The 21,804-nt window shown below is 37.1% G+C and overlaps 2 protein-coding genes across 2 annotated transcripts; both read left to right on the plus strand.

The window, feature by feature from the left end:
• Window positions 1-7,155: 7,155 nt before the first annotated feature.
• On the plus strand, window positions 7,156-12,961 carry LOC121062201 (monocarboxylate transporter 2-like). Its single transcript, XM_040541927.1, has 4 exons — window positions 7,156-7,349; window positions 7,472-7,615; window positions 8,753-9,553; window positions 11,313-12,961. The coding sequence occupies exons 1-4, from the start codon at window positions 7,199-7,201 to the stop codon at window positions 11,537-11,539; spliced, it is 1,323 nt and encodes a 440-aa protein (XP_040397861.1). The 5' UTR covers window positions 7,156-7,198; the 3' UTR covers window positions 11,540-12,961.
• A 2,718-nt stretch (window positions 12,962-15,679) lies between these two features.
• On the plus strand, window positions 15,680-21,136 carry MLANA (melan-A). The gene is made up of 5 exons (XM_040541928.1): window positions 15,680-15,755; window positions 16,583-16,702; window positions 18,297-18,393; window positions 19,806-19,907; window positions 20,863-21,136. The coding sequence occupies exons 2-5, from the start codon at window positions 16,629-16,631 to the stop codon at window positions 20,929-20,931; spliced, it is 342 nt and encodes a 113-aa protein (XP_040397862.1). The 5' UTR covers window positions 15,680-15,755; window positions 16,583-16,628; the 3' UTR covers window positions 20,932-21,136.
• The last annotated feature ends 668 nt before the right edge of the window (window positions 21,137-21,804 follow it).

Consider the following 21,804-nt stretch of genomic DNA (forward strand, 5'->3'; position numbering starts at 1 on the left):
AACATCTGGCCAACAGCACAACTGGAAGAGAAATGACAAATTAATTTCATGGTTGAACTCACTGGCAGTAACTGCCCCAAAATGCTAGGGAGTTTGAAGTTGACTGATACATCTTAACTTTTTGACTAGCTGAATAGTTGAGTTCAATAAAAACTGTGGATAGTAATCCAAGTCTAGTACCAGTACAATGCAGATACATTATAAAATTTGCCTTCCTTCTCCATTCCTTTCACCCGTTCCTGATTTTGCTCTCTCTGATCTCTAGTCAGGACAGAACTTTGTTTTCTGAGTGTAGGTGGAGTCAAATGACTTTTGTAGAGGTGGGAGGGAATCCTTATAAAATCTAACAATTTGCACATCCTGAGTGAGAGAGATTGGCTTGTTCATCTGGACTGTGCATACAAGGAACAATGAGTAAGATGACCCAGTGGTTTGCAGCACAATTCAAGAACTTATATACAACTAGAAGGTAAAGGAGGAACTTCATATCCCATACAAATCTGGGTTATCTGAATAAGGTAATTTCTTTATGCAGTGCTTCATTTTTATTACTTCAAACTCTCTGCTTAGAGCATTCAGCCGCTCTTTCCTATCCTGTTATGATATGTCATTAAGTTGTGTTATACATCATGTTCATTAGAGATATTCTGACTAAGATTATGTTAATGAAGTCAAAAAAGGATAATTTATTAAAAGATATTCTTGAATTTGTGCCTAAACAGCAGTAACTAGCACAACTGTGCTGTATTTGGAGGTGCGGCAGCAGTTTCCCTCCAGGTTTTTCCCCCTTACTCTTAAAAACACATTTTCTGGGGCAAGGGGACAAGTGACGACATAAAAACTTACCTTTTGCCATTGCTTAATAGTTAAGAGTAAAAAGACATCATTAATGTTTTTCTCAGATGAGTTTTGTTTCATTTACGTGCTTTTAGTCAGCTCTCATTTACAAATGAAGTAGTGAAGAAAGCAGAGCATGGTGTCAGAAACATGCCCACCAATTGCAACATTGAAGCTTTCTTCTACTCATCTCAGGCATTTCAGCAATTCCCTGCAGTATGTAGCTGCACTGCTTTCACATCTGTAAGGCTCACAGGAGATGATAACTTCATTAATTAATCAAGCAACTAAAATAGTTGTTTCATTTGGGAAGCAACTGGAATAGTCATTTCCCTTTTGAGTTCAGTCATTTCACTTTGGAGTTGTATGTAGCAACGTGATCATTAAAACAGTCTGGAGAATGAATTCTTAGCTGTGACATGAAGTAATATTTGTAGTCAGAAAAAAAAAAAAAAAAAAAAAAAAGTTCCTTTAAGTCTTGTGAGCAGCGGGGCCTGATTTGTACTTCTCCTAGGGCAGAGTTTGCTTAATGAAGGTGAAGAGTCCTGGGTAATATCAGGAAGTAGATTTTATCATGCTTGTTTTAGTTGGTGTGCTGCCTGGTAAGTAGCAGGATTTCTTCTATCTGTCTTGCAGCAAAAATCAAAATCCCTTTCACAAGCATATCCATGCAGAGTGCAGCAATATCAGTATCGTTCTGCCCATGAAGGCTTATTTAGCCTGAGTGTTGAAGCTTTTTTAGTGTTCTTCAGTACCTCAGAACAAATTACAACCATGGCACTTGAGCCCAGGAATATAAGATATGGCTACAGCTGAATCAAGTTTCTGAATTTTCTTACAGTATCTGAGCACTAACACAAGTGCTAACGTTTTCAAAATCCATGATCTTTGAAAGTATTAGCTTCATTTGACAACTGAGAAAACAGAGCCACAGCAAGATCAAATAACTTGCTGGAGATCACCCACAAACTGTGAAAATGAAAACCAGGTTCCTTCATATAGACCCCAAACACAAGGCATTCCTTCCTCTCTTCTGTCTGAGTTTTAAGATATTCAGGATGTTGTCTGAGACCTTCTGCAGCTGACGAATCTGTCTGGCTATGTGTGTCATGTAAATGCATCCAGTGCCATATGTTAGCCAGAAGTTTGAGTCAGACACATGGCAGTGGGATGATTTTGCTTCTGATCCCCACAAGGGTCTGATGGCTTCTTTTCCCCCTCCTTTTCTCAGTTATTTAGGCCCCCCTGAGGTCATGTACCTCAGTGGAGCAAATCACAGAACTTGTGACTGTTGCTTCGTACTGGATGGCTTCTAGTGGTACCCTTATCTTTCTCAGCTGCACACATGGAAGATAAATACATTAAACTCATTTTTAGCTCACATTTTCACTTTTAGAACAAAGCTGCTTCCTATGCCATGTCTGTGTTATTTGGTCTCTTGCATTTAGTACAATATACCCACACATAGTTATTTATACTGTCCATGAAGAAACAAGAAAAAAGTAAGAATGTCCTTCTCTCAGCCAGATCCCACGTCTTCCATGCACTTCATGATTACTCCAAGTGTGTTACAAAATTTTAAGGAGAAATGCATTTTTTGAGTACTGCATTTAATAAGATATTCTTGTACCTTTAAAGATGCCTTCACAAGTAGGCATTCTGATAAAAATGCTTTGCAGTGCTGGAAACATCAAGACTTCTAAATGCTCAGGTGTTACAAAGATCACTCTGAAGTTCTTATCTATGGTTCCTTGAAAGTTTACTCACACTGTAAATATATTGGTTTAGGCCCAAAGGGGATTTTTACGATTAGGAATAGAATAAGCATAAAGTGATACTTCCCAGTTCCTGACTACTTGCAGCTTGGAGACTTCCTGGGCTAGAGACCACTTTTAAGCATTTAGTAACCCTTAAGTTTTCTGCAGCACATTTTTACGTCTCATATGACTCATAGGTATGACTCATAGGAGCAACATAGAAATTACAATTATGCTTCATCCATATACACACTTATGATCAGGGGCTGATGTGTACAAACAACTGCCTAGATGACTTTAAAGTTTGTAAAGTTTATTGCATTGCTCAGAGAACATGAGGAAGCATGGTATCCTCTCAGGTGTTAATTTTTCTCCTTGCTGTAAAGTGTTTGTTTGTAAAATGTGTGGGATAGGGCTCTTGAAGTTAACTAAAATAGTAAGAATCCTGGACCTGTCTTTGAGAACCATCTCTTTTCTGATCATCTTCCCTCTCACTTTCATTTCTTCTTGCTTCTTTTCTTGTGTCCTCCATGCCTATGTTTTTCTTCTTCTTTTTTTTTTTCCTCTTTTACTTTCTTTCTTCTACTTTCTAATTTTCTTTCTGTCTCCTAGAGCATTTGTTTCCCAGCTAATATTTTCAATCAAACCACTGAAATGCATATTGCATTTTCATTAGGTAATTACTTGTATAAATCATTCCAAGAGTATTTGAATTCATTTATTTAACACTGGGCCTTCTACTAATTTGCAGATCTGTTAAAAATCTTCACCACCACTCCTGAAACAAACAAACACACACACAAAAAAAAAAACAGCCAACAACTGAGAGAAGATTTGAGACATGGAAAAGGTGCATGCCAAAGAGAGCAGTCCGCCAGATGGCGGCTACGGATGGGTTGTGGTGGTGTCAGCCTTCATGGTGATGGGCCTGACTGCTGCTGTTCTCAAGACTTTTGGTCTGTTCTTTGTTGAAATCCAGGAGCACTTTGATGAACTTGCAAGCACCATTTCCTGGATCACATCAGTAACTATTGCCACTTTTCATTTAGGAGGTAGGTAAAAGTGATCTTCTAGCACTTTGGCTTAAGGTCTTAACTACTCAAGAAACTTTGAAGAGGTTCCTTAAAAACAAAACAAAACAAAACACAAAGCAACAACAACAACAAAACATGCAAAACCAAAGCATGTAAAGATGATGCTACCTTATTCTGTCTCTTACAAAAAAAAAAAAAAAAAAAGTATCCATGTTAGTGAGGACTCTTTGTGTATACAAAGAAATCAGTTTACCTCAGAGAATTTATGTGCCTAGAATCATGATTCAACTTTCCTACAGGCTTCGTATCAAACTCAGTGGAGGTAATCCTAAGAACTTCAGAGCCTATTGGATCAAGCTTTTAAACTAGTTTGCAAATTCACTGATTTTGCAGTGACTATCACTTTTTCTAAGTGCTTGATGACAAGAACTGTGACCCTGCCTATCAGATAAGCCATCTGCTGCCAAAATGGTGACTCTCAGCCCTGCTTCCCCCCCATTTCTCCCTTTTCACTTCCCAAACTTCCCCTTTCCTTCTGCCTAATGCCAGTTCTGGCTCTCCTTGCCAAGACTGATTCCAAGTCAATGATCTGAGAGAAAGCTCATGAAGTTAAAATAAAAATAAAAAATCAGTTTACCTATAGAGAGGAAAGGGAAGACAAGACCATACAAACAGTAAGGAAAGAGAGAGTAAACTAGACCAGTCAAATGCAGTCAATGAGCTATTGGGTCAGGCCAAATGACTGTTTTCACCAAACTAAAGAAGGAAGAATATCAGATATACTGCATTTGGCTCTTCACTTAGTTATTTACAGAGTCTTTTGCGCCATTGTAAACTGGATCATCCTTCACCTTTATAACGAAGATTACAAATGGGTAGGCAGAAACTGCATAGCACTGGTGAGGTCCTCTCTACATATTCTCAAATGGATATCTAATTGCAACAGGTAAGTATCCTTATGTAAGAAATGTTATCATAATTTTGATTGTGAAGATGTTTCATTGCATAGATGCTGTACAATTATATACCTCCTACTCAGTCCACACCTACCAGTATTATTATACTACTTGCAAGTATTATTGCTTATCATTGCATTACTTCCAAAGATCAGCTGATTTATCTTTGTGAAGTGTATTAAGAAGAACAAAACAGTAATTCAAAATCAAAGTCAAAAGATAAAGCAAAACATGGATTGACAGGATTTTGTTAGTTCCATAAACTGCTATCCTTGCTTTATTCACAGCATTTTTTCAATCTGACAGAAATAATTGAAATAGAAAAATCAATGAGAATTCTGCTTTTCTATCTATTTCATGGTCTACAGAAATAAATAAATGGGAATCTAAGAGTTTGGTTTACAAACTAGACTTATCACTGACCTAATTGTGATACTATTTTGTCATTCATGCATATAAACTTAGTGTAGGGAAAAAAAAAAAGGAGGATAAAAGAACTCAAAAAAAGTGTTTTTTTTTTTTTGTTTGTTTGTTTGCTTATTTTTAAAATATATTTACATTATATAGGAATGTCTCAAGGATGGAACAGATTAAATGAAATTACCAATGTATAAACAAACAAAATTACATTTGTCTAGCAGGTGTAAGGCTGGTGTACTTCAAAGAAAGCATCTGTAGTTTTCAGCAGAAATTGTTTTTCAGCCTTTGAAATCCTTTTAATCCTTTAATCCTTTTAAATCCTTACAGCTTGATGGCCAAATATTCTGAAACCTTTCTGTATAGCTATTCACAGTTTCTTGCATCACTCATTAATTTTCCTTCTTCTCCTGCCTTTGCTTCATTTGTAGGGACCAGAAGACTTTCTGCTGAAGATCATCTGAGCCTCTAGTTCTTTGAGCATCTTTCCTGGCCTGGCTTAGTCTTTCCTAACATGTTCCACTGGGAAACCTTCAGTGTCATTTGGCTCAGTATGAAGGATGATCAGTGAATTATTAATTTTTTCCCATTTGGATCTTTTCAACATCTTTTCAGAATCTCCATGTCTTTCATGGAAGGAGAGCACATTTCTGCCTGGGGGTTTGCATCTGCAACAGGCCATTCAATTTACCAGAGCAAGGATTTCTCCATCACATGCATAGACCTCTTCCTGGTAGTAGTGTGTATCTCCCATCACCTTTCTCTTTGGCACAGTGGTTGCTTGTAAGTTTTCTGAGCATTGCCCTTTATCCTTTCAAGCTCTGATCCCTTGCTGTCTTCTCCACTTCCAGTTCTGTGACTAGCTCCTTTCTTCTTCCTGCTATCCTGGCTTCAATTTCTGTTTCTTCTCTTTCTCTACTAAAAAAATTGCTCTGTGGTAGTAGTTCTGTTCCAACTGCAGATCTTTCATCATTAAGCACTTTATGGATCTTTCTTGTTACCCTCAGCCTACTTTTCTTTTGCTCATCATATGTGTATGATTCTCCAAATGCATACACTTCATCCTGTCTCATCTCTTCCACTACATCTTACAAACCACACCTGAATTCCAGTATCAATTGTATGTGCTTATCAAATCATTTTACTTTTGTTGTAAATGCTGACAGGACATGTTGGGTTTGTATAGCTTCTCTCAGATAACATGCATCCTGCAGCCTTTGTGATTGTTAATATCTCTCTGTCAGGTTTACTTCACTTGTCCTAGTTACCGGAGTCTCTTTGTATCTTACTTAATGGGGGGAATGGAAAACAGCCTGCCCCTACAACCTACTATAGAAACTCATTTGCTGACTGCCCTCTCTTCATTGTCTTACCGCTTATTTCAGTTTATAACCACAGCCTTCATTAATTGAGTTTCATTACATCCCGGAACTCCAGAGTCCAAAATACCAATAACTCTCATGAAGCTTACTTGTATTCTCTAAGAAACCCTACCGAACAACGGGTTTTGTCCCGTGTTACTTGGGTTCCATCTAGTGGCCATTATTATTTCATAAATACGTGCACTTGACATTATCCGCACAGAACAGAGAGTGCCTTTTGGTGACAGGTATGGTCTTATTAAGGTATACCATAAAGTATACCTTGCGGTATACCATATACTACATATACTATATTCTATATAAAGTATACCATACCATAAAGTATACTTTAAAGTACACATAAAGTATACTATACAACTATAACTTGGTGCTGGTGGACAAACAACTAGGCAAGAACTGATCCTTGATTAAGCAAAAAACATTCCTAACATTTCTTTGTTGGCATTTTTTTTTTTTTTTTTTTTTTTTTTTTTTTTTTGTTTTCAGAATTGCAGCACCAAGTTGTGAGATTGAGGCATAAAACCTCAGATCTGTACTTCATGCAACTTTTCCTCTCTGTGTTGAAGAGTTCCTACAGTCTGCTGAGAGGAACTGTACCAGTCAAATATAAATTTAAGAAATGAACTGCAGAATTCCTGGAAAAATATTACCTAAAAATAAACCTCAACTTTTTGTCCTTTACAAAATTTCTCGCAATTTCATGGTTGACACACATGGTTGTGATTTTATATCCAGTAGAACCGTTCCACAAAGAAAACACTGAAATGTTCTTTCCATTAAAAAAAAAAAATCCACGTAATGTTTTTGGAATAGATATGTGTGTTTTCTTTTCGAATCTCTGTTGCCAGGGCTGTCATTTCCCTATGAGGCAGGATCTTGATCAGCCCTCGTGTCCAGCAGAATACAGCAGAATTCAGGCTGTGGCATTGTCTCACACATGCATGGCCCCACAGAACAGAAGACTGGGTATTTGCTTCTTTGAATGAAAGCTATTTCATTTTTGAGTGCTTTATGTGATTGCCTGGTCATGTCAATCAGCTTAATGTTCCTAACGTATTTATCTTGCTCCTGTTTTGCTGTTGATCTAGCCCCCGTTGCCAGCTCACTATGTGTAAAATACTCCCATCGGGCAGTTCTGGTCACCGGAGGACTCCTCGCTTTTTCAGGAATGGCACTGGGATTTCTTGGGCTCAACATGGTCTGGATGTATGCAACAACTGGCTTCCTACAGGGTATGACTTTTGGCTTTACAGGTTTCTTTCACTAGCAACTCAGAGCCCTTACCTGTGGATGCTAATGGCAGGAGTTCTAAAGATCTGATTTCTATTCTGATTTTATAAACATCTAGAACCTTCAACCATCCTTAAAAGTTGTTCCCCTCATGTTCCACTCTAGAATTCATGCTAGAAAACTGAATGACATGGTAAAGTAATAATTAAATGCTAGTATTTTTTACCTTCTAATTATATGCAACCAGCAAATGAAAAGTGTTTTATCTTTTTAATCAGAGCTCAAAGCTCTGTGAAGATCTGAAGAGCCTAATGGATGCTGAAGCACAGAGACCTAAAGATCCCAAATTTTTTACATTCTATCACATAGTACTACATTTTGAACACCTTTCCTGGCTTTCAGTTGATTGAAATCCTTTGCTTCACTCCAGGTGAAAACAGGCCAGAAATTTATTTTCAGCTAGGATTTTCCTGGAACAGGAAGCAAGGCTGGCAGGGAATAAAATAAGCCATTCCCAGTTCCATGCTGGATGGCTGAGAAAATGTCTGGAATTTGAGTCCTTTGGCAGTCCTGAGCCTGCTAAGTAGTTTCTAGAGAGTCATTAAAAGTAAATTAAATTAAAGCAGGATCGAAGCCAAGCAATCTGGCAAAACAATGAAAAGTAGAGGTAATACACCAGCTTCCTTCACATCCTCCTTCACCTTCTAACCCTGAACCAGAACTCAACTTAATCCAAAGATCTGATCTAGGATCATCCTCAATTAAGTCAGAATGAACACTATTAGTCTATTTAGTTTCAACTCCACAGTCATATGATTTTTAATCTCGTGGCACATTTGTCAAAACAGTTTTTTTTTTATTTTTATCCCCCCCCCCCCCCCCCCGTGAGAATACAGTTGTGTATACATCATACTCGTCTTTTTTTAGTTGAACTTAAAACCTATTCATACAGAACAAATGTTACAAATACAATCTTACACAAAGTACAGCTGAACTGATGCTCCCATGAGGAACAAAATTATTTTTATTTTCCCACTTTTAAACTTTGCAAATGTAAGAGTACTGACTGTTTTAATTTCCAGCTTCACAGAATACCTCTACAGATTCTAACTGGCACTATTTGTATTGGTGTTTTTCAGGACTTGGGATTTCCTTTTCATGGACACCAGCCATTAGTATTGTTAGCCATTATTTTTCCAAGAAAAGAGCTTTGGCTAATGCTATTGCCAGTGCTGGAGAATGTGCATTTGCATTTACATTTGGGCCATTCTTCCAGTGGTTGATTGGCCAATATGGATGGAAAGGTGCCCTCTTGATCATAGGTGGCATCCAACTCAATATCTGTGTCTGCGGAGTGCTGATGCGACCCTTGAAAAGCAACTGCTGCCTTGAGGCGAGCCATTCTGAAATACCACCTGGCAGTGGTGCATCTAGGATAGAAAAAGAAGAAAAGTCTTCTACCACCCACAAAACCTTCAACTGGAGGCTTGTGAGGAGACCGGAGTTTGTTCTTTATGCCATGTTTGGCATATTAGCTGCTATGAGCTTTTTTGTTCCTCCATTGTTTTTAGTTCCACTTAGCTACAGCCTGGGAATAGATGAATCTTGGACTGCCTCCCTCCTATCCATTTTGGCTATGGTGGACTTTGCAGGCAGACTGCTATGTGGCTGGTATGCCAATCTCCATGTTACCAAAACTATTCATTTACTGACAATGACAATTACAGTGATCAGCACTTCCTTGATGCTTATGCCACTGGCTAACAATTACCTGTCCTTGGCAATATTCACTGGCTTCTATGGATTCTTCTTTGGCACAACAGTCGCCGTTCACATTACAGTGCTAGCGGATGTTGTGGGCATGTCAGATTTTGACAGTGCTCTAGGGCTTTTCATGCTCATTCGAAGCACTGGAGGTTTTCTGGGGCCTCCTCTTGCTGGTAAGTTGATACTTTGCTAAATACAGTTTACAAGAGTATGAGGAGTGGTAACCCAAACTGAAAAATCTGGATCTGGACCAAATTCTGCCCTCTGTTAGCTCAGGAGTATCTGGACCAAGAAGTAAATAAAACAAAGAGTTTAATTCCTCTAAAAAATATCTTGCTTCCTCTCTTCTCTGTGGTTTTAGAGATACCTCTTCAACATGAAAGCAGGGAAGAATGGCAGGGTTCATATGGTGTTCCTGTTTCCTGAATCACACTTGGTGGACTCCCATTCTCTTGTTATGAAAGTGTACCTTTGGAGCAAGCAGCAGATCCATACTTGCAGAGGAGATACTGTTGGATTTTTGGAACTTTGAGACTAATGGTGTTGCATAAATGCTGGTATTGTTGGGAAGGTTTATACAGAAGGTCACATTTAACAGCTTGAAACATTAGATTACGTGAACCCCGAGGAAATATTCACAGAGATGCCTGCTGTTTTCAGGCAGTATTTGAAGTAATCAATATAATAAATGGGGAGGCAGCATAAAAAAACAGTGGGAAGAGAAAGCAGACAGTGAGACAGCACAAGGATATTGGTTGGCAGTAGGCAAGAGTCATCTTGGAAAAATGTGAGGAAAAACAGCTGCAGGCTGTAGGGACTTTACGAAGTGATATGGCAGAAAAATGACCAATCTAAAAAGTAGATCTGAGCCCTCATCCAAAGACCGCTGAATAAAATGAGAGACTACTCACAGACTACCATGACTTCTGTGGTAACGACACCACATAAAAGGCTGCAAGTGGGTCAGAGTAAGTACTGTAACAGTTTAATCTTCTTTTGAAGATACAGAAACAAGGAAGATTATGGAGAACTTCAGAAGAAATAGTATCAAAGTTATGCCAGGAAGATCTTAAAAAACTACAACAATAACGGGTTGATACCCGTTACCATGCCTGGTCACAAACACTGATTACTTGAGGATCAGTGTGATCCCTTTCGCATATATGCAGCAAGAGAAAAAGAAGGTACAAGAGCAGAGGGAACCATTAGTGCTTTACTAGCTCTTCTCTCTTACTTTAAGAGTAAAACCCAAAGATTTGGTTTCAGAGTTCCTCTGCCTGGCAGGACTGATGTTAGATAGGAGTGAGAGCTGCCAGTGTACCCACCGAGCAGCCAGTATTATTAGTGCATGCACTGCTACAGCACTGCTACTATTTCCTCTGCATGGTGCACAATGGCTTAGGTGTTTCAGTTGGGTTAAAGCTACCTAAAAAAACAGGGTCTTTTCTTTCAGTAACGCCTAAGACTGAAAAATGTTGAGCAGTCAGCAGTAGCACTATAGGCAACCTATCAGCAGAGGGCATATCCTTTCTTGCTTTAAACTCCCGGTCTACAGCTGAAGTCCAATTTACAGCATCTGATGATAGCTACACCTCAGAATATGGGGCTACTAAGATACAAAGCTGCACGATTTGTTTATTTTTCTGCCATTGCCTTTATTGTCCATCATATTTTGGGTTGGAAAGTGTTTCAAACTGTATAGCATTATGTTTTGCTAAAGTTCACATATAAAGTAAATGAGAAGTGAATTGTGTTTTATGTTTTAAAATGCTATAATGGACCAATATTCTACGCACTCATGGTGTAGGAAGCTGCAACACAGTTATATAGCCAGTATACTCCCTTTAAGAGAGGATATGTTCACACTGATGAGCTAATTCACGTTAGCCTGTTTTCTATCAGTCACATTACTGTCTTTTTTTTATTTTCCAGGTCTGATTGTGGACATGGCTGGAGATTACAAAGCAGGCTTCTACATGGCAGGAGCCACTCTTGTCCTAGCAGCTGTATTTTTAGTTATTTTAGATCAATTTCAACAAAGAAGTGAAAGAGGAAGTCAGACTAATACTAAACCAGAGAAGTCAACATTACCATACCCTTCTCTCCATTTCCTGAAACTTCAGAACAGAATTTATCAAGAACATGATGTAGCGGTGTGACTACGTTGGACATCTTACCACTTTTCAGGACTTATGGAAGTGTCTGATTTTCTCCAAAGTCAATATTAGTAGGATTTTTAAAATGGTGGATGTTTTGGGTAGGAATGTTTGAAACAGAGGAAGAAAGTCAGTCATTTACAAGTAAACAATACCTGTAACCATTGCCACATTATTTTGATGTTGAAGTTCCATTTTAACTTTACAAGTCTTCAGCACAGTCCCAAAAGGCTGTGATAAGCAAGCTAGAGAATCTATGATCTAAACTAAATGCTTGCAAGGCTTTAACTGGAAGACATACATAAAGTGCAGAAGTGTAAAGTGGAAAAAGAATGAGAAATGCTTAAAAAAAAAAAAAAAAAAAAGCTTCAAGATAAAATGTAAAAAATAAAGGCTGCCCAGTTTAGAAACTAAAAGGTTTAGAGAGTATGAAAACAGCCTTCAAATTTGTAATAGTCTGAGATAAAGAAAACAAAATTAATTTGTTTTCTTATTTAGGCAATTGGTAATTGGTATAATTTACAGCAAGACAGTGGAAAAAAAAAGCAATGACAAAAAAACATAAACCTCATTATAGACAGTTAAGCACAGAAAGAGAGTATAGGGAGAATAAAATAGCATAGAGATATCAGAGAATAGATGAGACAAGAGAGAGAATCTAAATATATCCAGTGCTGCCTCAGAATAGTGGGATGGACTAAATGATTTCCTGAGTTCCTCTTTAGTTCTACATTGCAATTATCCTAAGGCTCTTTGAGCACGTATCTGATTTATGAGAACAAAAAGTCTGTATCCAAATCACATCTTTTTTGTAATTTTATTTTATCTGGGGCAGAGGTAATAGAAGAGAAGAGAGGAAGGACTGGATCACATTAAAAACAAAACAAAACAACAACAAAAAAAAACAGTAAAAGGAAAAAAACGTAGCACTTAGGGGCTTTCAAACTACACCAAATGTTATAGCTGCCTTACTTATGAACTTCAGAGTGTTTTTTCATTGAAACATTTTATCTGTGTAGCCAAGTTTAACATCAATCACTCATCTACAATAATTATTTCTCATAACATAGAAATAATAATAATTTCAAAATTTTAATTATTTTACAGGAAATTAGCTGAACTACTAGTAAACTAACTATCTGTGAGGGCTGGATTACAGAACACACAGTGGGAGAGACACAACTGGCCGCGCAAAGACTTGTAGCAAGGACTTGAAATTTCTGGCAAAACATGTTTCAGTCATTTCAATTGATTAACATAGATTTCTGTAGAAATCTAAGTCACTGCAGTGTTCTGATACTCAAAATAACCCTTCATTTTTTAAATTGAAAGAGGAATTGTTGGAGGAGGAACGAATGGAGAGACATTTAATACAGGCCATTTCCTTTCTATTAAACTTCTGTATTTTCAATTAAAATTCTGTATTTTATTTACAATCCCTGTCTCCAGTTTCTGTGTTTTGAGGCATCTTGACATCTGCCAAGGGCAGTACAGAAGGCTAGCAGCATCTGTGGCTGTGGGCACAGGGGCAGTCAGATCAAAGGAGGTGATTCCTCTGCCCCTCCCCCAAGCCATCAGGATGAGGATGTTCATCATAACTGAAAGGTCCCCTTACCCACACTTAATGTACTGCATTTGTTGTTGATGTAGATTCAGCACTGAAATACTGAAGTGGTTCTACTGAAATTCCCAGTAAACACAAAACTAAAGCCTTTATCAAGGTACGTATGTTTCATTGCTCTGCCTGCTACAGGAAACCTTAAATGCCAGTGAAAAATAAAGACTATCAATTAAGGGAAATAAACAAATTAATAAAAATCTCATCTAGAAAGATGGAATCACACTGTCAGCAGAATAAAAACAACCACCATTCTTTTTAAAAGGTCAAGTATATTATTTTCAGTTACAGTGGAAGCATATATATCATACCTATCATCAAGATTCATCAGTGTATAGGTTTGCCACAGACTGCTGGCTCTGAGAAAAGGTCTGGATTTCTTTGAGGTTTCTTGTAATTATACCTCCTCTTCCATCTTCCGCTCTGAAATATTATGTATTAAAAGGTAACACCTGTGAAATCCTTGCATAAATTCCAGTGACTGTATACTCAAGGCATGAGCAACATCACCTCAGAGAAATGGGGTTTTGTAAGGAAACTAAGATCAGAACTAGAACATGGTGTTTCACCTTCTCATCCATCCAATTTCTCAATAGCAGCATTGTGCATTTACATACCAGCTGGCACCACATACTTAGGACAACGTTGTCCTCTCACCTCACCCCACCCCATCCCATCCTCCCACCCCCTTTATTTTACTGTTAACAAGAAATTCTTTCAGACATAGCATATTTGATCAGTTGAAATTCCACCCCCCCCCCCCAACACTGCTTGAGGTAGGGAAGGAGCAGAAACCACTGCTTTTGGTATCACATGGATTTTCTGTGTCAGCTTTGCTTATTCTGGAACAAAGAATACTCTTCAGTCAGAACTCCCTCCCTGAAGTGAAGCTTTTCTTCAGCAAAACACATGGCTTGATAAGGAACTCTGTGACATTTTTAAAGTATTACCCAAGGGCCAGCATGTTTCTTTGGGAATTTGATAGACTGATAGTGTATATTTACCATTTTACATAGGTATCTACAGAAAGTTTCTCTGTATCTCATTCACACTTGAAACTCTCACTAAATTAATCTGGAATACTGTAAAAGAAACACCAAATCATTTTAGGTAAATAAGCAAATTTATGCTCCTCTTTGTTTTTCGTTTTTCTTCCTCCCTTTACTCCCTCTGCAAAAAAAGGGTTGTTTCAGACTTTAATGGGTCTTGTTGTGTTAATCACAGAATACCCGGATGGTTGAAGTTGGAAGGGACCTTTGAAGGTCACCTGCTCCAACCCCTGCTCCAGCAGGGACACCCAGAGCAGGTTGTCACAGGCCATGTCCAGGTGGCTTTTGAAGGTCTCCAAGACTCCACAACCTCTTTGGGCAACCTGTGCCAGTGCTCGGTCACTTGCACAGCACAGACGTGCTTCCCGGTGCTTAGCTGGAATCTCCTGTGCTCCAGTTCGTGACCACTGTCTCTTGTCCTGGCACTGGGCACCACCACAGAAAACAATCCAAACAAATATCCTATCTAAACAAGATAAGATTTTTACCTTCATTAGGAAAAAGCACGGGAACACACAAGCAGAAGAAATGATCTGACTCTTCCCAGCTCCATGCTCACTGAAAATATTGATGTTAAGACTTTCATCTGATTTCCTAAGGAAATGGATGTTAATTTCACACTCTCTTCTTTCCTACTGTTTTTTGAACTTGTCAACCAAATTTAGAGCCAAGTTCATCCGTTCGAAGATAACCAAAGTCCTTCAAACTTAAGCAAAAATTTGTGATAGAAGAGAGCAGTCCAAATTATTGCTTCACTGAGGAAAAAGGTGAACAGAACATGGACCTTCGTGGTCTTTGTATCTTCTTTTGGCAGCTACCAGCACTTCTGGCCCATCATAGAACCCAGAAACATTGGATTAATTAAGGACTGTTGTTTCTTGTCTGATGTTATGAACAAAATTAGTGTAGCGTATATGCATACAAAAACAGAGACGATGATAATTCATACAAAATCCACGGAGAAACAGGCCCCATTAGTTGTGTAGCCCATGGAAGACAGTTTCTTCTTGTTGCAGCATTTGCTTGCCAGTCCAGAATTAAACCGTACTTGCTCTAATCTAAGACACGTTGATCATGGCATAAGAGCATCCATCTTTGAATTCTGCTCCACAGAACTTTCTGCTCAGTGTTACAATGGTACAAAAAGCATGGATAAAAAACTCTGTTTACATCAACCCTCAGCAACAAAATCAGCCAAAAATCGAAACGTGTCTTTATCTAGGAGTATGTTGCCCACTTCAGGAAGTCATTCTTCGTAGGCAGGTAATAGTGTTGAGCCATTTCTAAGAAGGCATGTAATAACATGAAGAAATAACAGGCTTCTGAGCTGCTTGTGAGGATGGAAGGATACAGACTATGAAAAGAAAGTGAAAAGTTGTCTACTGGCCCCTTTCACGCTAATTAATGCATTCAGAAGCTGTACTGAAAGGAATTTAAACTCGTGATAGTCATAAGAGAACAGATCAAAGAAGAAAAAAAAAAACAGATCAAGTCAAAGAAAAGAACGTTGTACATGCTTTTAGTCAACAGACAGAATACAAGTCTGAAGGAGGTAAGATTTGCATTTTTTTATTCTACTCAAGCTTTTCTATCTTGATTAAAAACTATGTTTCAGCAGAGACTTAACTGACTCAGTGAATTTTGAAAATATTTTGCTTCCTTGGCTAGAATTCTCTTCAGCAAGGTCACCAGTTTTTATACTTACCCCAGTAAGGTAGGTAGATGTGGTAGATACTATCAAGTAGGATCTGTTGTCGTGCTGCTTAAATGATAGAAACATGATTACTTGTGGATTTTTCCTTTGTAACTGTTCAGACTATTTTTAGTTGGAAGATTACTCTCTTAAAATTGAAAATTAAGATTATGACTTCCCTGCACGCCTAAGTACAGCTTGTTAGCAGGTATAAGTTAGTAACCATCTGAAATCAACAGATCTTTGACAATTTATGTTGACTGAACATCTGGCCTTCGAACATTTATAGAGAGTAATAGAAATAAAGAAACACATCCCTGAAGGCATAATACTATATGTATATTTTTTCCAAATATTTCTTCCTGTCCAGGCAAAATACCTTTTTTCTTTTTCCTATATACCTAAGAGACTTTAATTCAGAAGTCTGTTATCAGTTGGTGCCTAAAGAGACCATGTCAAATCATTGTCTGGTGCACTCATATGCAAGTAACTTGGTGACAGTGGAACTGTTCATAGTTACAGTTTTGAGTTTTGCCTTAAATCGGGACAGTTGCAAATATGTACAGACCTATATGGACTCTATTCTGAAAATAACAGATTGTCCTATCTCTGTTAAATGATCATACTCAACGAAAAAGTTGATAATATTATACCTTAAATATAACAAATTATTTCTTGCACTTTAGGGCCATAGTTCTGTCCTGTGGGTTTGAACAAAACTCAACTCTCAAAATGCCCAGAAGAAACCACCACCCAGATGGCAACTTTTTCAGAGGAAAAGGACACAGCTATCTTGCAGTAGAAGAGTAAGCATAAACCAAAACCTATTTTAGCATGTAAGCTGAAAAAAAAAAAAAAAACTTAAATTGAAAGAAATTTACAAAATAGTATCAGAAAAAAAAATCTCTGTTGTATACAGATGCAGTGCATTTTGGCTGTTTTATAGTTCTCTGTAATGTTTGTCATTGCATTACCTAAAAGTGCACTCAATGGTTAAGAAAAATAAGAACTGCAGAACTCAAGAATATGGAGTTTGATCATATGATCACAGGTAATCAGCCATTACAATAAAATTGCCAGGCTTATTGAGGATCATTTAGAATTACACTTTTGAGGCTGGTGCAATGTGATATTTACAGTAAGATTTACCTCCAGGTCTACACATCTCCCTTCAGAATCTCAAAAAGGCATCGTCTCACCCTAAAGAATAACACCAGTGAAATGGTAAAACACCGTCAAAAATCAGATAGAGACATCAATGCCATACAAATGTATCTCTCAGTAAATCATTTCTGGTTGAAGCTCCAGTTAAGCAGAATTAATTCAAGCCAATACTTTGTGATCTTTGGCTTACAATAAAATATGTTGCTTCTTGGGTTACTACAGAAACTATCTCAGTGGTGATGTGTTATTACTTTAGACAAATATTTCCAATGTGCTTGGGATATCTTTATGTGGAATGTACTTCTAGTAGTGGTTCACTGGACTCCGAACTTCGTGACTTGCACCATACGCACATGTATTGCTACGTTTGTTTTTATATGTGCATCCACAGAGAATAAACAAAGGGAAAGATACTCTCTTCATTCCATATCGAAGGCTCTGTGCCTTAACAGACAGCAAATTAGCACAGGAGGAAGAGGTTTTTATGACAAGGAAATATGCAATTACCTTGTCACCCTGCTTTCTGATGTGGAACTATGTGGAACTATGTCAAATATCCTAAGTCCTGGTAAGCAGTGGGAAAGATGTCTCTCAGCACAGTTTGCAAAGACCACCTTCCCTAAAATGACCCAGTGACATCAATACTGCGCCTAGTACGACAGGGAACAAGAACTAAAGAATTGCAGAGCTGTTTATGAAAAATTTAAAGTTTCTGACAACGTTTTTGGGATTGTGTAGTGTTTTATGTATCTAAAACAAACAAACAAACAAACAACAAAAGCCAACCTTTTGCTACCAGAATTTGTTGTAAAGTGATGCAATTAGGATACATTTCTCAATACTTATCTCCTGGAGAAATTTAACAAATAAACATGAGACGTGTTTCTGCGCATATGGCATTTATATTATTTCTCATTCTCTTCCAATATCACAATGCTGTTTGCTGGACTTACAGGCATGGACTTTTTTAGAAGCACTGGTCACAGGTATATTATTATTTTTGAAGCTATATATTCCTCATTTTTAAAATGTTTACAATCTTGGCAGAGAAAAAACTTCTCAATCTCCAGACACTGGCTGAAGTTACTGATACTTTGTCTGTTTTCTAAGGCAAATCCTGCTTCATGCCTTCCTCTAATAAAGGGATACAGATATAAGCTTTTGTGCTAACCATTCCTGCTCCCAAAATAATACATCTAGTTCTGCTGTTAAATATTTTGTTTTGCTTTCCAACAGAGCCCTGGGTATTGGAATCTTCATTTTGGTGCTGGCCATGCTATTTATCTTTGTCTGCTGGTATTACAAGAGACGTAGTGGCTATAAAAGTCTACAGGTAAGTATGGCAGCTTGCATATTATTATTTTCAATACATATTATCATTATTTGCAGTACATTAATGCAGGGAATATCAAACCTGTCATAGGACATCATTGTTTCAGGCTAATGTATACATTGGTAATACTATGCAATATGAAGCACTACCCACCCTGCAGAACTTGCAAATCAGGCAGAGGAAACAGAAGCACAGGGATGTGAAGCCAACTGCCCAGCTTTGCACAACCCACCAGTGGAAAAAACTGATCTCTAGGAAGCATTATATTTAAATTTACATAAAACCATGTTGTGTTCTGGGAATTTTTGTTTGAATAAAAGTAACATCTTCACTACTCATAAGATTTACATCTACGTAAGGGCAGATATGTTTAAAGTAAGTCGAATGACACTTTTAAGTAATTAAGTTAGTATTGCATTCATATAGATGATGAAGAAGACAATTTTATAAAAGCTGACTTGCAATTTTCAGATTTAGAAAAAAAAAAAAGAGGATGAGTTTGAGATTTGCTTTTTAAAAGCTACTTTAAAATTTTATTTTCTATCTTCTTCAAAAATATTTTTAAAAAATTATATTTGATCCATCCCACAAAATTTGTTGTTGAAAGTCTCAAAGCTTTATCTTTGAAGCTCTGTTCTCTCTCCTGTGAGAAAGAGGCAGTTTTTAACCATGTAAGTGGTAAGTATCTTTTAGTTACCCTAATATTTCCAAAAAGACGTAACCATTTTGAATTAAAAAACATAACTCTTGTCAGCAAACCAATTTCCTTGATGTTCCCAACAACTTTGTCCTATTACCTTTCCAGTGACCTATCCAGTAGGCACATCAACTAGAAGAACACATAAAACATGAACTGCCATATAAACAGGTTTCTTTCATGCCTGCACATCATGGTAAAAAGCACAATGCCTTTTTTAATTCCATCTCACTGCAGATACTTTCTGGTTTTGGAAATCTTATTTTTGCTAGGATTTTTGGAAAGGGGAAAACTTGTAAAGAATTAAAAAAAAGCGTGGTGGAAAATGGAGAAAAAGTTTGAGATTAAAGACAGAAATATGTGGAAAAAAAGGTCCCTGCAGTGGTCATGGACCTAAAAACGAGATCCTCATTTTTGCTGGTAATATAACTGGTGAGATAGGAGGGAGAGTATGTCTTGGCAGAGACAGCAGAAGTACTAGATAGATTGCCTCTTTTACTTGCTGCTGTTATGTTGTTGCACCTAATCCCAGATTCTAATAAATACTGTAAATATACTGTCAAATATTAAAGGATCACAGAATCACAGTCATTTAGGTTGGAAAACACCTTTTAGATCATCAAGTCAACCATATGATACATTCATGTAGTGTGCTTCAGCTTCACATTTTCTTTTTTCTTTCACCTTCTCCATGTTTCTTCTTGATCTGTCACAGAGCAAAAGCACTAGTACGGGCACAATACAAACCATGGTAGGTGAGGGAAGAATAGCGGACTGCAAAATGGCTCTGCAGGAGTACAGAAACTTTGATTCTGTGGTAAGTTGCCACTTGGTGCCTTATTTACTTAAAACATAGTAAGATATGGTAAGACAATCTTGGTAAACAGTCATTCAAAGAATTCTTTCTTAGGTTGTGCTCTCTAGGTTGGGTCTTCAATGACTACAATAACTGTTAAGAAGCAGTATTTTGTACAATTTTTACTGTGATTTTTAAATTACTATTTAGATATAATGTATACTATTAATAATTCTTCTTTTTTAAAGAAAAATCTCTTTCACCTACCTTTCCTAAGTTGTCTGATAATTATGCAATCTATTAGCATGATGTAGCATGTGAATGCTAACATACACTGAATAAATATACATAATAGATACTCCTAATACATGCTACTCCATGCTGACTGACAGCAAGTAGATTGTTCTGGTACACTACAACCTGTCAAGGAGCAGCACTTGAAGGTTTTAGCTACTCTAATCACTATGGGAAGAAAGAAGAACATTCAAAAACACATAATTTTTAAGAAGTTAAAATAACTTAATTAATAAATTTATGCATCAAGTCATGGTTGTGTTTAAACAGTTTGAGAATAGTGAAAAGGGTAATTTATAACCAATTTTAAATAAGCTTCCCAAATTGTTAACATCGCAAATAAGATGACATACATGTGTTGAGACTCTTAAAGTTTTATATATCAGTGTGAAATCTTAACATATAAAACACTTTCCTTATAAAATTTCTATCTTAATAAATTTAAAAATTATTTATTAGGATGAAAGATACAAACAAAATCATTTTAATCTGATGCAAAACCAGAAAACATGTTAGAAAAAAAATAAACTTAGATAATATAAAGACATAATGAATTAGCTCAGCTATTTTAAGTTATAGCACAACTCCTGATATGAAAGCAAATACTTCCTTGCATATTTAATGTCATTTTCTTGTACCCTAATTGTTTTTTCAATCTTTCACACCACTTTTCTTACCATAGGTACCCGGTGCTCCACCAGCTTATGAAAAAATTGATGCAGATCAGTTACCACCACCTTATTCACCATGATAGCAACAGACCTTAAACTTTGAGAACATTAATACAATTTCTTCATGCTCCCTCTTAATTCCCTGTACAAGCTTAACTTTCTTAAAGATAAAACAGTAATAAAAATCACATGCTTTCAAAAGCAACTGCTGAAAATTATTCCTGCATAGTTTACAGAACTAGTTCTTGAAATGCCTCAATAAAGCTGAACGTGCTTTTGTTTTAAGTTCTTCATTTCCTATGGTCAGATTAATTCACTGTGCTGAACTGTGGTCATCTTGCCTCCTTCACAGATCTACCAACAGTAAATACACACCATAAGCCAGATAGAAAGTGCTGGCAACTTTGTTTACATCTTCCCCACTTACTCCCCCTTTATTTTAAAAAAGACATAAATAAACTATTACCTAGAAAGTAATATACAAGAATCTGTCATAAAATGGAAGAAAATATTTGACTACATGTCCTATTGAAAAAAAAAAACAAATGATTTTCCCTACCAGCAGTTCTAAAAATTAACCTGCCCAAGGACGACTATATGTTACAGCAGTCTTGTACAGCAGCCTCACATCACTGGTGTCTGGAAAGAAACAATTCTTCATGAAACATAAAATAAGATACAGGCATTTTAATAATTTCTGCTCACAGGCCATATTATTTCACACCCGTCAGTGGGTATAAAGATGATCGCACTGGTGTCCTGGCAAGAAAGGAGAGCAATAACAGAAAACAAAGAGTTGTGATACATGTAAATTAAAGTACATTACTTTGGCAGCTATTGCTTACTTAGCGTTTAACTAAACAATTGCCAGATTATTACTTAATATTATACACAGATCAGCAAGTTTATAGCCAAGGCCTGATATCTTACAATAGGAGGCAGCTAAAACTGTA

This window comes from Cygnus olor, chromosome Z (assembly GCF_009769625.2).
Source record: "Cygnus olor isolate bCygOlo1 chromosome Z, bCygOlo1.pri.v2, whole genome shotgun sequence".
NCBI classification, from domain to species: Eukaryota; Metazoa; Chordata; class Aves; order Anseriformes; family Anatidae; genus Cygnus; species Cygnus olor.

What these genes read in the sequence shown, in the direction of transcription:
- LOC121062201 (XM_040541927.1), top strand. Translation starts at nt 7,199, where the DNA reads ATGTGTGTTTTCTTTTCGAATCTCTGTTGCCAGGGCTGTCATTTCCCT. An exon ending in AACAACTGGCTTCCTACAGG is followed by an intron (nt 7,616 to 8,752) that starts GTATGACTTTTG and finishes GGTGTTTTTCAG; the next exon opens with GACTTGGGATTTCCTTTTCA. An exon ending in TCTGGGGCCTCCTCTTGCTG is followed by an intron (nt 9,554 to 11,312) that starts GTAAGTTGATAC and finishes TTTATTTTCCAG; the next exon opens with GTCTGATTGTGGACATGGCT.
- MLANA (XM_040541928.1), top strand. Translation starts at nt 16,629, where the DNA reads ATGCCCAGAAGAAACCACCACCCAGATGGCAACTTTTTCAGAGGAAAA. An exon ending in GTGGCTATAAAAGTCTACAG is followed by an intron (nt 18,394 to 19,805) that starts GTAAGTATGGCA and finishes GATCTGTCACAG; the next exon opens with AGCAAAAGCACTAGTACGGG. An exon ending in ACAGAAACTTTGATTCTGTG is followed by an intron (nt 19,908 to 20,862) that starts GTAAGTTGCCAC and finishes TTCTTACCATAG; the next exon opens with GTACCCGGTGCTCCACCAGC.